Source organism: Pipistrellus hanaki, assembly GCF_964339955.1.
Source record: "Pipistrellus hanaki genome assembly, chromosome: 1".
NCBI classification, from domain to species: Eukaryota; Metazoa; Chordata; class Mammalia; order Chiroptera; family Vespertilionidae; genus Pipistrellus; species Pipistrellus hanaki.
The window spans coordinates 21,521,726-21,539,304 of NC_140503.1; the positions used below are offsets into that span (position 1 = coordinate 21,521,726).

General features: G+C 54.6%; 1 protein-coding gene across 1 annotated transcript in view; it reads left to right on the forward strand.

Moving 5' to 3' along the window:
- LTBP2 (latent transforming growth factor beta binding protein 2) overlaps positions 1-17,143 on the forward strand; it is a 92,014-nt gene extending 74,871 nt beyond the window's left edge. The window contains 18 exon segments of the mRNA XM_084892072.1: positions 3,170-3,289; positions 4,321-4,443; positions 4,668-4,793; positions 5,212-5,337; positions 6,057-6,179; positions 6,278-6,403; positions 6,727-6,849; positions 7,550-7,681; positions 7,967-8,092; positions 8,655-8,798; positions 9,122-9,313; positions 9,420-9,503; positions 10,197-10,325; positions 10,690-10,827; positions 10,918-11,085; positions 11,384-11,665; positions 13,270-13,419; positions 13,869-17,143. Coding sequence (XP_084748198.1) covers positions 3,170-3,289; positions 4,321-4,443; positions 4,668-4,793; positions 5,212-5,337; positions 6,057-6,179; positions 6,278-6,403; positions 6,727-6,849; positions 7,550-7,681; positions 7,967-8,092; positions 8,655-8,798; positions 9,122-9,313; positions 9,420-9,503; positions 10,197-10,325; positions 10,690-10,827; positions 10,918-11,085; positions 11,384-11,665; positions 13,270-13,419; positions 13,869-14,014 — 2,558 coding nt within the window. The 3' untranslated portion in view covers positions 14,015-17,143.
- The last annotated feature ends 436 nt before the right edge of the window (positions 17,144-17,579 follow it).

The window sequence follows — 17,579 nt, forward strand, 5'->3', positions numbered from 1 at the left end:
TGGACATGCAGGAGGCAGCCAATCAATGATTCTCTCTCATCATTGATGTTTCTATCTCTCCCTTCCTCTCTGAAATCAATAAAAAATATATTAAAAAAAAATTCAAACCCTAGACTAGGCAGAAAATCAGGCTCCACTTCAGGCACCAAAAGGTTGATGGAACAGCCTCAGTAAATCTGGTGACAATGGAGACAGTGCCTCTAACAGGGACTGGTTAGATGTGGCAACTGCTTTATGCAGAGTCTGTATCTGGCTCCTTTTGATTGGTCAGCTAATGGCTCCCTTTTAAAAGAAGCCTTCCCTGGCTCAGGTGGAGACTAAGGGCTGCTCGGCTCTTCTGCCCTCCCTCTCCCACTTGCTGACAGACCTCTCAGGTGTGGTCATCGCTGGCTGGGGCTCTGAGGAAGGAAGGCAGCGGTGGCCTCCCAGGATAGACTAGGTTACACTGCACTAACGAACAGCTCCAATCTTAGGGCTTAGAACACAGCAAACTTTAAAAAAAAAAAAAAAAAGTTCATGAGTTTGAGCCAAACTGATGACATATGCTGGGGGCAAGATCTCAAGTGCTCCCAGAAGTTAGCAAACTTTATACCTGACCAATGCCCCATGCCCATCATGGGTCAGCTGGGTTTCCTAGCTCTAGAACCAAGCTAAATGAATAGCCAGTGCCTTGAATGTGGCCAGAAGGTGTCATTATAGAACAGAAAGAGCGCTCTGCAGCCGTTGCACACAATTAAATGCCGTGGTCCGTAAATCACACACTTCGTGCACCACCTCCGCAGATGTGCCCAGATAATTTGGAACAGGACAGACCTCGGGGGGGGGGGGGGGGGGGGGGGGTTTGCTGCTGGCCAATCTAACCTCCTTCCTACACTGCCTGAAACCTGTAGGCGAGATCTGAAGACTTCATTATTTTTCTAAGTGTGGTCTTGGAGGCGGATCCTTGCTCCCCTTTGTTTTCCTTCCCTTTATCCCTGAAGTCTCACCTTCCTGAAGAAGGGATCATTCCCAGGGGCTTGGCCCAGCCTCCTTCCAGTACCTCTGCCAAGGCCAGCAGGCCATGGTGCCGTTTACTGCCTCCTGGGTGGCCAAAGTGATGGTCTGAGATCCTTCATCCCCTCCTTCTCTGTCTCATTTTCTCCACCTCTGTCTTTACAGAAACCCTTAGAATAGTTTAGCTTGGTGTCACCACACTCAACGAGAGCTCTTGGCTGCCCTCTTTACAGAGATGAGCCTTGTCTCAGTGTCCCCAAGATTACGTAGGCATGCTCAGTATCTCCTTGCAGATATCTGACTAACCACCTGCCCTGTGAATGGAATGTCTTCCTCTTCTTCTGGACCCTCAGGATGAAAGTTTGGTCTTGAGAGGGCTTTGATCAGGAGTCACTCATTTTCATCCTTCACTGCAGTACCCCGCTCCTGTTCTATAGTGACATCTTCTGCCTTTAGTCCCTTGGTGGAAAGCCTGGGTCTGACCCTTGGCCCTCCCTTCTGCATTTCCTCCATGGGGCTGAGTAGGTTTTCCTCCTGAACAGTAGGGTTTCTGAATCTGCATAAGCAGGCAGACTTCCTCCAAGACCACGGCAGTTACCCATTTAGGGAGAGTAAACCCCCATGTTTCTTCTGGAGCTCAGTCAGCCTGTGTGTCAGGACCGGGAGCCTTGACACTGGGCTGGAGGAGCACAGTGTCTTCCTGAAGCTCCAACCCAGAGCGCTCTCCCTGTGCTAGGACCTTCCTAGCTCAGCCATGTCCCCTGGGGGCTTGGATATGAACTCCTGAGAAGCCAGTCACATGGGGAAGAACCCTGTGTGCAGTTCCTGGGAGCAAGATATCCACCCTCCTCCGTGTTGTTATTCTCCCTCCCATAGCTAGTGGTAACCACAGCCTGCTGCCCCTCTCCCTCCTGCGTCCCCTCTTCCCCTGCTTGTCTGGTTGGTGCTTGGACTCATCCTTTCTGGCTCAGCGTGGGTTCTGGCTCAACATGGTCCTTGGCTGGTAGAAGTCTGGTCTCCAGCATAAAATCTTGCCAATATCCACCCTTAGCTCTGCATCAGCCTCAGGGCTGGTCTTGGCCACATCCGAGACCAGTGGTCCTCCTCAGTTCTCATTTTCTGGTACAGGAAGCCCATTTGCCTTCATCACCTAGTTGGTGATCTATTCTGGGGTTTGCTGTGCCAAGCACATACAATCCCAGTAATTGTCAACACTTATAAACAAATAAAAAAACATGAGTTCAGCAAGGGAAATAAGAAGGCTGTTTCCACCCTAAATGCCCATCAGCAGATGAGTGGATTAAAAAACTATGGTACGTCTACACAATGGAATACTCTGCTGCTGTAAAAAAAAAAAAAAAGGAAGAACTCCTATCATCCCAACCAGAGGTCCCAGGGGCTGTTATTTTGCAGCATGCATGGACCTGGAGAGCATTATGCTAAGCAAAATACCATAAGCCAATCAGAGAAAGATAAATATCACATGACCTCACTCAGTTGTGGACTATAATGAACAACATAAACTGATGAACAAAAATAGATCCAGAGACACAGAAACATCGAACAGACCGTCAAACCTCAGAGGGAAGGCAGGGGAAGAGGGGAAGAGTAAGAGATCAACCAAAGGACTTGTCTGCATGCATATACGCATAACCAATGGACGTGGACTGTAGGGAGTGAGGGAATGTGCTGGGGGGTGGGAGCGGCCAGGGAGAGGTCAATGGGGGAGAGGGGGGAAGGAGACATATGTAATACTTTCAACAATAAAGAATTTAAATTTTTTTTAAAAGAAGGCTGTTTCCAACAGCACAAGTCACTAAGCAGTCCCAACGCAGAGGTCTCTCCCTGTGCTAGGACCTTCCTAACTTGGTCAGATTGCCTGAGGCCCTGGATATGGACCCACCCCCCCACAGCTAGTGGCAACCACGGCCTCTCACACCCACCCAGGGGATCTCCCTTTTCTAAAGCTCTGCCGCCTCTCTCTTTGTCCAGGGCGGTGGGTGGGAAGCGGAGTTGGGAACACAGGACAACACTCACTTTTTCCTACTTTCCGTCTGCACAGACACTGACCTTCTTCCCTCCCAGCCATGGGCAGGGTCGGGGTTTGCTTCCTCACAGACCTGCCCACGTGCTGTGGTTCCCAGGGATGACCGAAGGAGGGGCTGCTGTTTTGCAGATATCGACGAATGCCGTCACCCCGGCACCTGCCCCGATGGGAGATGCGTCAACTCCCCCGGCTCCTACAGCTGCCTGGCCTGCGCGGAGGGCTACAGGGGCCTGAGCGGGAGCTGCGTAGGTGAGGGCTGCTTGCCAAGGCACTATGAGGACTGTTTGGCCCCGGGGCCTCTGGTTGAGCCCACACACGGGGAGATAGAGGTGGGCAGAGGGAGGCGGTCTGGAGGCTGTTGTCCTTCATGAGCCGGCTGGGCTCCCAGATGACGTTGGGCATGCGATGGGTGTGCTTCAATTACTGATGCTCCGCTCTCTGAATCAGCTAGGGTGGGGGCCGCTTGGCTCCTCGGTCACATCCGTTCGGGAGCTGCAGTCCAAGGTCCCAGAAGCCTCTGAGGCTGGATCCTGGGTAGAGTGAAGTGCCAAGCATCTTAGGAAGAGCCTGACTCTGGCGGTGTGAGCTGGCAGCCAGGCCCTACATCCCAACAGCAGTATCTAGACAGCCCCGCCTAAGTGGACAGTGGGTGCTCTTCTCCCTCCAGAGGGGCCTGCGTGTCAGCTGTAGGAGGAACGTTCTTTTCCCTCCGCCCCTGCAGGAAGGAGGGCCGGGGGTGCGGGATGCAGGAGGGACTGAGCTGTGAATAGATGCTTTGAGGCTCTGGAGAGGGCAGACATTTCCCAGGCCCTTGACACTGCCCTTCAGCCACCCAGGCAGCGCTTGGCCTTTCTTTGTGTTGCCCACTCACCTACTGGAGCTGGTTGTGAGGCTGGGAACATGAGCTCATAGCATGTTGGCAGGTAAGAAGCCAGAGAGGTTCAGGGCCACTGTAAGGTGAGTCACGGGTCTCAGAGACTTCACTCCGGGTGTCCTTGGAGGGGCCCAACCAGGGCTGAGGGCCTGCCCCCCTTTCTGGGACATATGCAGGGTCCTCAGTGCTACTAGTTAAAGAGGAAGTGAGCTCCGCGGGGAAGGACATCCTGCCCTGCCTGAGTGAGTGGGGCCAGCAGCAGGAATGACCTCGTGGCCTTCGCAGGCTGGCCTCTGGGTCCTCTGCACGGTGGGCCCTGGGCCTCCTAATGGAGATTCTCTCAGCCTGACTAGGGACTGCCTGCCGGCGAGGAGGCCAGTTGGCTACCCTGGACTTCTCCCCACAGATGTGAACGAGTGTCTGAGCCCCGGGGTCTGCGCCCACGGGAGGTGCTACAACCTGGAGGGCTCCTTCAGATGCTCCTGTGAGCAGGGCTACGAGGTCGCCTCCGATGGGAAGAGCTGCCAAGGTACAAAGATGCACAGCACAAGGCTTCCTGCACAGCACACCCGCGCGCAGCTCCTCCCTTTGTACACACACTCCCGACCCATCCTGATCCTACATCCCAACCAAGCTACCCAACACACTGCTGCAAGCCCGGCCCTTCCCCTGTCCCCACCACCCACCCGTCAGTCTGCTGTCCTGGCACGTCTGTCCCGCAGAGCCCCACACAGCACGCATGGCCCGTTTCAGATGTCAACGAGTGTGCCAGCCGGGCCTCGTGCCCCACAGGGCTCTGCCTCAACACCGAGGGCTCCTTCGCCTGCTCAGCCTGCGAGAGTGGCTACTGGGTGAATGAAGAAGGCACTGCCTGTGAAGGTAACCCTGGGGAGGGGGGTGGCAGAGAGCACAATATAGTCCCTCCCAACGAACACTCCACGTATCCCCTAGCTTTGGGCTAATGCCGAGGGTCTCCAGGCTAGGCTAGAAGACCCTGTATATGGACTTTGCCCCGAGGAGAGCTTCTACTGTCATAATCCTCAAGTTTAGAGGGGAGGACGGGAGGAAAGGGGAGCCTGAGACCAGAGGAAAGCTTACAGTAGAGTTGCCCAGGAGCATTCTGGTGAAGGGATGCTGAGATTGCCCCAGAGGTCCACAGTCAGGGCTGCCCTTCCCCAGGGGCCTGGAGAGAGTCCTGCAGGCTCAGAGAGGGTGGCCAGGGGCCTGGGAGGTTCCTGCCTGACCAGGCGGAGGGAGCCCTCCCCAGCCCCCAGGTGATGGCTGCTGTCTGCCCCAGACCTAGACGAGTGTGCCTTCCCGGGAGTCTGCCCCTCAGGAGTCTGCACCAACACTGCCGGCTCCTTCTCCTGCAGGGACTGTGACTGGGGCTTCCGGCCCAGCCCCCAGGGCCACACCTGCGAAGGTAAGAGCCCCTGTGGCAGATGAGGGAGACCAGGCCATCAGCCTTAGAGAAAGGAGTCGCTGGGACACATATAGCTAGCCCCCGCTCTGTCCACCTCAGATGGGGGGCTAGCTGTAGACACCTGCAGATCTGGGGCCTGGCCAGTGAGCCCTGGGTCACAAGCTTCAGCGCACATCGGCATCGCTGGGGAGAGGGACGGGGTGTGCAGCTCCCAGGCCTTGCCCCAGGCCTGCCAAATTAACCTCTGATATGGGGTGGGGGATGGGATCTGTTTTCTAACAAGCTCCCCAAGGGTTGCTCTTAAGGATGGGCACTGGCCTGTACCAGGGGATCTGTAGGCCAACTTGAAGAATCTAGTTTCTGTTATCTTCTCAGGTTCTGTGTATCTGTTTCCCTGGTTTAGTTCTCATGTGTGTTTCTACTGCTTCTCAGTAAAATCTGAGCCATAAGGGCCTCGGGGTGTGGCCATCCTAGGCCGGGTTGCTGAGAGAGGCCAAGTGTCCCCAAGGTGAGCACTGTCTGGGCAGCTGGGGAAGCCCAGGCCGAGACAGCGGAGCCTGCCGGGCTGGGGCAGAAGTGGAGGGAGCGTCCGTCATCGGGTGATGCCTCCATGGGGCCAGGCTCCTGGGCAGGTGGCAGGCCCTCTGGAACCCTCCCCATTGGCGTCTGCCCTTGGGCGGTGCTGCCATGGGCTCCCTTCCTCCCGTGTGGCCCCGCAGACGTGGATGAGTGTGAAGACCTCCAGAGCAACTGCCGGGGAGGCGAGTGCAAGAACACGGTTGGCTCCTACCAGTGCCTCTGCTCCCCGGGCTTCCAGCTGGCCAATGGCACTGCGTGTGCGGGTGAGTGGCTCAGCTCTCCCCCGGGGACCCGGGCCAGAGAGTGTGTGGGGAGGTGGGAACGTTCCCAGGAGATCCCACTGCCTACCTTCTCCCTGCAGACGTGGACGAGTGCGTGGGAGAGGAGTACTGCGCACCCCACGGCGAGTGCCTCAACAGCCATGGGTCCTTCTTCTGTCTCTGTGCCCCGGGCTTTGTTAGCGCCGACGGAGGCACCCGCTGCCAGGGTGAGAAGCCAGCTTGTCCGTGTCCACTTGTCAGCAGCAGGGGGCGCTACAGGCTAGAATAAAATGCCCCTGGTCCCACCCAGGGAAGGAAGGATGGGAGGCTGACCATACTGCACCCTCTGAACTCTTTGAGTGTCACCCTTCTCCCCTTGACAGAACCCCAGTTCCAGGGCTCCTCCCCCCGGCCTGGCCTCTGGCTTCCAGCTCTGAACTCTTCCTCAAACCTTCAGCCCTTCCCTACCCTCAGCCACTCCCTGGCCCTCCTATGGGCTACGTAGGGCCCAGGGCATGGCTGGGTCGGCTGACAGATGTCCCTGTTTTAGATGTGGACGAGTGTGCAGTCACAGACCGGTGTCTGGGAGGGCACTGTGTCAACACCGAGGGCTCCTTCGACTGTCTGTGCGAGACTGGCTTCCAGCCCGCCCCCGAGAGTGGGGAGTGTGTGGGTAAGGGTTTCAGGAGGGAACGGACAGGCTCTGCCCCAGGTCTGCCCTCTCCTACCCCCCTCCCCCCCCGAGAGCATCCCACCCCCCACCCCGCCTGGTCCTCAGGTCCCTGGGACCAGGAACTGCAGCTTTCCACACATGCATCACCCAATGGCTAATGCATTCATGGAGCCTCTGCTGACTCAGAGACCGTGCGGGCATGACAAAGTGCAGACAGTCATCATCCTTGTGCAAGCAGAGCTCACAATCTCGCTTTTAAAGCCAAACTGACTCTCAATAGACATTTATTAAACACCTGCTAGGTCCAATGTCTTTTTCCAGGACAAATAGACAGTTACAGGCAATCTTGAAATTGAACAAGGGAGACAGATACGAAGATAACTCGCTGTAATACACTTGGGTGAAGGTTTTATATACAGAGAAGTATAAAGTGCTCCACTCTAGGCAGACGGGTGGGGGAAAGGAGGCTAAGAACTCGGTGCTTTTCTAAATATTGTAGTGTAGAGCTCTTTTAGATGTTCACCCCTGCTGGGTCAGGGAAAATGACCCTGAACTTGATGTTTGGGGGTTGACCTGATACAGTAATTTGGAACAGACCAAGGACCCCAGAGGTTGTGGGGCATGGCCTGGGGATGCTGGGAAGGCAGGGCCAGAACTGTGACCTGGCCCCTCCTGTATCCTCTCGTGGCTCTGGGGACAGACATTGATGAGTGCGAGGACCACGGAGACCCGGTGTGTGGGGCCTGGCGGTGTGAGAATAACCCTGGCTCCTACCGCTGCGTCCAGGGCTGCCAGCCCGGCTTCCACCTGGCCCCCTCCGGAGACTGCATAGGTGAGTCGGGAGGGGAAGGGAGGGGGGTCAGAGGCGGGAGGGCTGAAGCACTAGTTCTCACTTTCCCCAAGGACATTATTTCTGCAGCCGTTTGAAAGTTGGTATATGTTCCGTAGAGCTGGGCTTGCCCAAAAATTGAAGAGGAAGGCTAGAGTTTTCTTGTCCCGTGTTTAGAAGTTACTTTTCACAGATCTTGGTGCTACCAGGCCGAATCAGTAAGTATGCCCAAGAGGTAACGAGGGTGCGTGAGAGCACACCCTCCACCCCCATCTCTCCGCCCCGCAGACATAGACGAGTGTGCCAACGACACGGTGTGCGGGAGCCACGGCTTCTGCGACAACACCGAGGGCTCCTTCCGCTGCCTCTGCGACCAGGGCTTCGAGGCCTCGTCCTCCGGCTGGGACTGCGTGGGTGAGAGGCCTGGGGGCCAGCGAGGCTCTGGGCCGGGGAAGGGGGGGCTCTCGGGCCCTTCGTCCCATTTCCACAGAGGATGGCTGTCCTGGATGGAGGCCCTGGGCCCTCCTCCTGAAACGGCCATGGTCACACGGCTCCCTAATGGGTCCTCACAGAGTGGGCAAGGAAGGGAGGTGTCCGCTGGGCCAGGCGGGTAGGGGAAGCGTGGCCACAGTCCTCCAGGGGGAGCAGGCACATTCATGAAGGCGCCCCCCCCTTCTCCAGAGACCTCAGGGTCTCCAGAGGCCTGTCGTTCAGAGAATGAGCAGAGGGAGGAACCCTTCTTCTCTGTCCATTTCGTGACCCTTGTCTGCCACCCTCCTCTCCCTCCTCCCATGCCCGCCGTTCATCTGTTCCTCCTCTGGCTGGCTCATACCCACTCCTGCTCTTCCCCTGAGACCCAGCCTCTTTTGCTTGAGGGGATAAGTATCTGCCCCCCTCCACCGGGGGGGCTGGAGGCAGGGGCAGAGGGCGTGGGCTGCCTCTTCTCCACCCACGAGCCTGTCCCCATGCCTGGCAGATGTGAACGAGTGTGAGCTCATGCTGGCCGTGTGCGGGGCAGCCCTCTGTGAGAACGTGGAGGGCTCCTTCCTGTGCCTCTGCGCCAGCGACCTGGAAGAGTACGACGCTCAGGAGGGGCACTGCCGCCCGCGGGGGGCCGCAGGTGAGCACGCCCCAGGCCCCACCCAGCCATTCAGCACAACCACTCTCCGGCTCCTGAGAGGGGGCCTGGGCCAGGGCTGGGCAGTGTGGGCAGGGGTAGTGTAGCTGGGGGGTGTGGTATGTCACCTAGCTTTTCTATCCCGATTGCCTGTCTGTAAGAGGGTGCTGATGGTAATAATGCTCACCATGTGGAGCTGTGGAGAGCATCAGGGGAGGGAACATAGGTAAAAGCGTTTTGTGTCCTGTGAAGTGGTATGTAAATGTTAAGTTTGTAAAGGCTAGGGCCATGAGCAGACAATGACAAGGGGCCTCTGTCACGCACAGGTCAGAGCATGCCCGAGGCCCCGCCCGGGGACCACCTCTCAGGCCCCGTCCGCAGGGAATGCTACTCTGGGCACCAAGACCAGCCGCCCTGCTCCCGCCTCCTGGGCCGGAACACCACGCAGGCCGAGTGCTGCTGCACCCAGGGAGCCAGCTGGGGAGACACCTGTGACCCCTGCCCAGCCGAGGACTCAGGTAAAGCCCCGATGGTCCTAAGGCCTCTCAGGGTCAGCTCTGCAGGGAGACACCGAGAGAAGAGGACCGAGTCCTCCTCTCTCTGAGCTCGGATGCCTCCCTACAGTCGAATTCAGCGAGATCTGCCCCAGTGGTAAAGGCTACGTCCCCGTGGAAGGAGCTTGGATGTTCGGACAGACTACGTACACAGGTAACCTCCCTGCACATCCTGCTCCACAACCTCCATTCACCTGAGTGAGCCCAGCGGGCCCTCCAGCAGGTCCTGGGAAGCTCCTGGCTGCATGCAAGCCCAGACTCCCAGGTCACTTCCCTCCCTCCTGTCCCAGGGCTGGGGATCTGCAGTTTGGGCTGGAAGTTCTGACCGGAGCTCCTCTGGGAGTGTTCACACACCCCACCTTGGTTTTCCTGCTCCCCCGAGGCTGAACCCTCCAGGAACAAGCTGGGATGCACTGCCTAACCCAGTCACGGGCACAGGGAAAGAGCGGGACATGCCCTGTGCGGAGGCCAGCAGCAGCCACTTATCTCCCTGCCCCACTTACAAAGCCAGCAACATTGGGGAACCCATACTCACACGGATGGTTTAGGTGTGAGCACCCTATCCCGGAGCTGGGGAAAGAAACGATAGAAAACCAAGCACTATTTTAGGCACCTCACATGTGTTCATCTTTTAATCCTCACGACAGCTTTAAGAGGTTGGTCGTTATCTACTTTCTTAGGTAGGAAATTGAGGCAAGAACTGAAGCAAGTTCCTGGAGTTACCCAGCTAGTCAGTGGCAGGGCCAGGATTCAAACCCAGAGCCTGGCTTTGGAGCCCTGAATCCCAGGGGCTGCTTCTTGATACCCCCAGCCCCCACCCCCCTCACCTCAGCCCTGCCCTCCACAGATGCTGATGAGTGTGTGATGTTCGGGCCGGGTCTCTGCCAGAACGGCCGGTGCCTCAACACGGTTCCCGGCTACATCTGCCTGTGCAATCCTGGCTACCACTACGATGCCACCCGCAGGAAGTGTGAGGGTGAGGATACACTCCCCCTACCCCCAACCCCCGCCCCCCCCCCCACCGGCCCACAGCTGATGGCTCACCCAGCCCTGCCAGCCAGCCCCTGACCTGCTGGGAGTCCCCTTCCAGGGACAGATGCCCGCTGGCTGCAGCAGGCAGGTCTGAGGTGAGGGGAGCTGTGGGGACGTCGGGGATTGTATTTGAGGACTTGCTGGGAGAGTGTCCCTGGGGTGGGGTCTCCCGGGCTGGGCTGGGGGCGGGAGAGGGGGAAGCAGGGTGCCACCTCTCCCTTATCAGTTACAAGCAAACTCCTTTCCCTGAAAGTGGGCAAGCCGCCCTGGTACTGCCCACACGTTCCTCCGTCTTCCTGCCCCCACAGATCATGACGAGTGCCAGGACATGGCCTGTGAGAACGGCGAGTGCGTGAACACGGAGGGCTCTTTCCACTGCTTCTGCAGCCCGCCCCTCACCCTGGACCTCAGCGGGCAGCGCTGCGTGAACAGCACCCGCGGCACGGGTCAGTGGGCCTGGGAGGGCGGGGCCGCAGGGAGCGTGGGCCGGGACTGGTGGGGCGGGGGGGCTCAAGGGCCTCTGTCTGTGCCCCCAGAGGACCTGCCTGACCATGACATCCACATGGACGTCTGCTGGAAAAAAGTCACCAATTACGTGTGCAGCCAACCCCTGCACGGGCGCCGCACCACCTACACGGAGTGCTGCTGCCAGGATGGCGAGGCCTGGAGCCAGCAGTGCGCTCTGTGCCCCCCCACGAGCTCCGGTGAGAGGGCGGCCTGTGTCTGCGGGGAGGGAGGGGAGAGCCTGCAAGCCGGCTAGGCCGCAGTGGGGAGAGTGCCCTCGCCTTGGGAGGGGGGTTTAGACAGGAGCAGGGCACCCGGAGTAGTGGGCCTGTCTTCGGTCCCTGTTGTTTGGGGATAACGTGGGGCAGGCGGCAGGGCACTGCCAGGAGCTCTCAGAGGGTGCAGGTCCCAGCATGCTCCCTCTCCCCGGGGGTGGGGGTGGGGGTGGTGAGCCAGGGGACAGCACACCAGGCTTCCTCTCTCCCTCCTCCCTGACAGAGGTCTATGCTCAGCTGTGCAACGTGGCCCGGATCGAAGCAGAGCGGGAGGCTGGGGTCCACTTCCGACCAGGCTATGAGTATGGCCCTGGGTCCGAGGACCTACACTACGGCCTCTACGGCCCAGATGGGGCCCCCTTCTACAACTACCTGGGCCCCGAGGACGCCATCCCCGAACCACCCTTCCCCAACACAGCCAGCCACCCAGGAGGCCGGGTACCAGGCCCCGAGTCTCCCCTGCAGCCCTCAGCACTCCAGCCCCACTACGTGGCCAGCCACCCAGGTCTGTGTTCCTGCAAAACTGGGGGAGAGGTGGGCACCAGAGTTGCTTCACTTCCATCTCCTCTGCCTGCTGATCACTGCCAGCAGGGTGAGGACGGGGAAGGGAGGAGGACGGGTCACTTAGGGGCAACTCCGCATGCCCACGTTGGACCTAACACCTCCTTCGGGTAAACCAGCACCGGAGACACAGAGGTACAGGACACCCCCATCCCAGCCTCAAAAGCTTCCCGGTGGGAGGAAGTGGAGAGTGGGAGAAAGCGGGTAGAGAAAGCAGGGACACACCGTACTGTCCCATTTTCTCCCTCACCCTTAGGTATACAGAACAGCCTGCTCTACAAGTTCAAACTTGTGACCCGAAATGTAAATCAAGATTTACAAAAATATATTTATTTTTATTTATTTATTTAATTTTTTTGTTGTTGATTTGAGAGAGAGAGGGGAAGGGAGAGGGATAGATAGAAACTTTGATGAGAGACATCGATTGGCTGACTCCTGTACAGCCTGCAACCTGGGCCTGTGCTCTGACCAGGAATCGAACTTCATAGGGCAATGGTAAACTACTGAATCATACCAGCCGGGTGGGATTTACAATCACTTTTTTTTTTTTTAATTGATTTCAGAGAGGAAGGGAGAGGGAGTGAGACAGGGGTCTTCAAACTACGGCCCGAGGGCCACATGCAGCCCCCAGGGGAGTCTGATCCTGCCCGCCAGGTTTTTTGGGCAGTGAGCGCAGCCAAGGTGTTACAGTAGGAATTAGTAGTTCATATAGTCCGGCCCTCCAGCTCTCTGAGGGACCGTGATCTGGCCCCCACTTTAAAAAGTTTGAGGACCCCTGGAGTGAGAGATAGAAACATCAATGATGAGAATCATTGACTGCCTCCTGCATGCCCCCTATTGGGAACTGAGCTGAAACCAGGCTTGGGAACCAACCTGTGACCTCCCGATTCATAGGCTGATGGTCAGCCACTGAACCATGCTGGCGGGGCTACAATTAAAGGCCCACTGTGGTGACTTGGTCTGGTGGCAATGACCCCAGCACTCGGGACTCGGATGGATTCTAATGAGGAAGTCAGGCCTGGCACCTGTCAGTGTACCTGCCCCAGGCACAGCCACCTTCCCAGGCTGATTCAGACCTCAGTGAGGTTAGGGATGGCGTCTTTCTCAGGGGTGGAGAGTTGCTTAGAGAGAGAAGTGGGTTAGGCAGACCTGGTAGTTTTGCTTTGTGTTAAGTAAGAGTAATCTACTTTTGCTGCCAATACCCTCCCAGCAGGGAAAAAAAAAAAAAAAAAAAAGTGTTTTAACAAAACACCCTGCCACCAACCACAACAAAACCAAAGCTATATAGATACCCACTGCTCAGGAGCCCTGGCACTGTGAAAGCAGTGAATCCCAACCTTCGAGGAGGCCTCATTTAAAGGTCTACCCCCATCTAAAATGACTCTTATTTTTAAAGAGCATTGCCTTTTGTTTTAGCATCTTTCTGTGAAGGTTTTATGACCCTCCCCACCCTCACCCCAGGAACTCAGCAGGGGCCATTCTTTGTAGTGGAGGATGAGGGTCAGGGGTTGGGTCGGGCCTCAGCTCCCTCCTTTGTCCTCCTCCCAGAACTCCAGGCTGGCTTCGAAGGGCTTCAGGCCGAGGAGTGTGGCATCCTGAACGGCTGTGAGAACGGCCGCTGTGTGCGCGTGCGGGAGGGCTACACCTGCGACTGCTTCGAGGGCTTCCAGCTGGACATGGCCCACATGGCCTGTGTGGGTGAGTTTGGCATCAGGGTGGCAATGCCCAGGAGGCAGACTGGCCCTGATGCCGCCATGTGGGAAAGCCAGGCTGGCCCCTTGCTCCCCTTAGGGATGCACCACTAAACTAGGGTCCGTAAGTCCCCTGTGGCCCCCTAGTGAGGCTGCCCAGCGCCAGGTTGGGTGGTGAGAAAGCTCCAAAGCAAGGCTGCATGCGGTGTTCAGAAAGCTTTCCATCAAGGAGCCTAGACAGAAAAAGGCAGGGACAAGAGTATGGTCACTCTCCTGGGCACAGTATGGGTTTGTGTCCTTGAGTTGTTTAGTTTGGGGCAGTGTCTTCAGCCTCTGGCCGCTGTACCTAAGATTGCCCTGCAGGGTGGGGGCCGGGATTGGAGATCAGAGGGCCAGAAGCAACAGGCCAGAGGCCTTGGGCTCCTGCCATCTCTCTCCTGCCTTCCTTCTCCCTAGATGTGAATGAGTGTGATGACCTGAACGGGCCTGCTGCACTCTGTGCCCATGGTCACTGCGAGAACACGGAGGGCTCCTACCGCTGCCGCTGCTCCCCCGGTTACGTGGCCGGGGCAGGGCCCCCCCACTGCACTGCCAAGGAGTAGCAGTGAGGGGCCAGTGTCAGCAGCTACCTGGAAATGGGCCTCAGGCAGTGGCCTGGAGGACGCTTTCCTAGCTGGGAAGATGCCATGAAGTCATCAGGCAGGAGGCCCTGCAGCCCCACTCCCAGCCAGCCTTGCCTGCTTTTCATCTCTCCCAGTTTAGGCTCGGGCTGTGAGCTTGTCACTGCCTCCATGCCACCATGCCTTTGCTTGGCTCAAACACCACCAAATGCTTTAATGCTTCAGCCACTGGCCACGAGGCCCAGTCCGCCATCTGTCCTGGCCTTACTATGAGATGCTTGCCAAAGGATGGCCCTCAATCTCCCCCTCAAGCTGTGCAAACGTGCAAGGTCCTTTGGCCTTACACTACCTTTTCCACCCATGATGCACATATCATCCTTATGACTGCAAAACCGGGGCAGAGGCTACATCTGCCTTAGGATGGTCCTTCAGAATCTATGGAGCACAAAAGGACTAGAGAAAGTCTGGGGAGTGACTCGAAAGCCTGCTACCAAGAATCATCACTGCCACTTGGCCAGTCTGATCCGGACCAGATTTTGCCACATCATCTTATAGCCACTTCAGTGGCCCCGGGGAGGGGCAGAAGATCCCCTCATCTCAGAAAAGCAAGACTGAGACTAGCTTGCTGAGTGTAAGAGACACAAATGAAGGGGAGCAAGAAGACTGAGAAAGCAAGAGGGAAATATTAAAAATATAGGGAATTGAGAAAAAGAAAAGGGGTGGGGAGCCAGGGCTTCATACAAATCTAAAGAAAATATTCAGTTGCTTTGAGTAAATATTCAAAATGTACCCAGCGGTAGCTCATTGCACAGGAGCTGCCACAAGACAGGCTGCCTATCTCGGAAGACCTGTATTAAATACATAATGCTCCTTACAGAAAACACGTTTCTCCTGGCTTCTCCTTTTGTGGACACCAGTTTGATGTGTTAAAAGTAAAGAGATCTATTTTCTAGCTTGTGGAATACAGCGTAGTCCTATTTGGGGGGAGAAGCCAGATTTTCTGTTTCTCCTCTCTTCTCAGAAGCCTCTGCCCTCTCAACCTTCATAAAATGGCTGGCTGGCATTCCTCTGAGTTTACAAGGAAAGACCCACTCCAGCCTTGGCTAGCTGGGAATTTAGTTAGAATAAAGAAATGTACATCCGGGGCCTTCTGTTTTTGTTTTACACAAAACCACATTTCTTTACCATGTTGGCTAAGTCTAAATATTAGGGAGGAGGCTGTGCCTACATCTCGCCAACTCTGCCAGTAGCCTGTGATTGGGTCCCGGTGGGAAAAGGTCCTTTACTCTTCTGAGACGACAAAGCTCTGACTTTGTATTCCTCTAGTGAACAGCAATGCAAATGAGCAAGGCTCCCTGTGCCTGGAGACTTGGAAACGAATACTATTTTCTTAATTTAATCTGTCCTGTCCTACCTGCTGCTCTGATTGTCAGCCATCACATAACTTATTGAATGCTTGCTTTGTGCTAGGCAATGTTGAGTGCTATACCCAAATTTCATTTAATTATCCAACAATCCCATTTACTATTTTTATTCCCAACTTAGAAATGGAAATATTCTGACCTTCACTCAGAATAAAAGAAATGCAAGTTAAACCACCCTGAGACACTCTTGTCAGTTGGCAAGCATCTGGGGAAAGAGGCACTCACATATATAGCTGACAGAAGTATAAAGTGATACAACTTCTGAAGAGGACATGGAAATGTCTTTCAATATTATAAAAGCATTTACTCTTTGAATCAGTGATGCCACTTCTAGGAATTTAATCTTCAGCTATTTTATCACCAAATGTGAAATGGCATATGTAAGAGGTTATGGTATAGCATTATTTGTAATAGCTAAAGATTAGAAACAATTATTATTAATTGCCATGGAGCCCTAAAAAGAAAAAGTGGCTCTAAATGCCTTGATATGATATTCAAAATAGATGAAGGGAAAAAGGAGGGTTGTATAGCAACGTGTAACACATGCTGCTATTTGTCTAAAGAAAGGGGAGAATTGGGTATTTGCTAACTCCATCTTACACCCCATATTTCAGAGAATGTCTCACCATTCCTCAGTATACCCTGCTGGCACTGTGCTTCCCTAAATGCTATTCCCATTGCCCCTCCTCCTAACTCACCACACTGCTTGCCCTTCCAGAGATATTCCATGCATATACACACATTTCTATGCACTAAAAACACAAACAGCATGCTATGCATGCTGCCCTACACTTGCTTTTTTCACTTAATTGTAAGTTTTCTCTCTTGGCCCTCGGCCAGCACGGCTAGAGAGTGGACGAGTCCTGAGTAGGGGCGGCTGGGGATTGAGAAAAGGAAAAGAAGAGATAGACACAAAGACTTTAAGTAAAGCTGGGACCAGGTGGGACGCTGCCCTCGAATGGAAAGACAGTGACCCAGAGCTAGTGCAGTGCATTTATTATATATAGTATGATACCAGTAAGTTTTACTAGAGTTTAAGACAAAGGGAATTATGTGAAATCATGGTTAAAGATCAAGCTACAGTTCTTCATTCTTGTGGCTTCTTTGTAATTGTCACTCCTGGCTGAGCCCAGATAATTATGTCTGTTCCTGGTGCCTGGCTGAACTTCGATAATGAAACCTACTCCCTTTCACCTGTGCTAAAGGTCAAGCTGACAATATACCTGCCTCTGGCAACGTATGTTTCCAGGAATGGCTCTGCCTATGCCACTGGACTCAGATGACAATCAGCTCATGCGCCTTCCCAGACTCTCTCTACACTTAACACGTACTTGCACATATGAGCTCTCTCATCCTGTTTTATAAGTATATACTATTCCATTGAATGGATAAATCGTAATTTATTTAATCAGTCCCCTACTGGTGGACATTTCCATTGTTTTCTAACTGTTGCTATTAGAAATAATGCTATAATTATTATTCTTGTGCAAATCTTATTTCATGTTATTTCTATGGGATTATATACCTGTGAGCTAAATTCTTAAGAACAATGGTAACTTGTGGGGAGGAACACAGGGTGGATGGGTACAGGATTGGAATACATTTTCATTGTATCCCCTTTTGTGTCTCTTGGAAGTTTGTACTATATGTATTACCTATTCAAAAAAATAAAATATTTTTAAATACAGCTGCTGGCCATACACTATTTAAATGTTTTGTCTCTCTATATATTTCCCTGACTATATTTTACAAATAAAGCCAGATAATAATTATTTCAAAACTTTTTTTAAATTCACTTTTATTTTTTGTTACGGTAATCCTCACCTGAGAATATTTTTCCATTGATTTTTTTAGAGAGAGTGGAAATGAGGGGGAGAGACACAAAGAGAGAAACATTGATATGAGAAAGACACAAAGAATGGTTGTCTCCCACATGCACCCCAACCAGGGCCAGGAATCAAGCATGCAACTGAGGTACATGCCCTTGACCAGAATCGAACCTGGGACCCTTCAGTCCTCAGGCTGACACTCTATCCACTGAGTTAAACCAGCTAGGATTCAAAACTTCTTAAAGCAAACTTCCCTTAAGCAGTTCTGTGGTATTTTCATAGAAAATCGGCAGA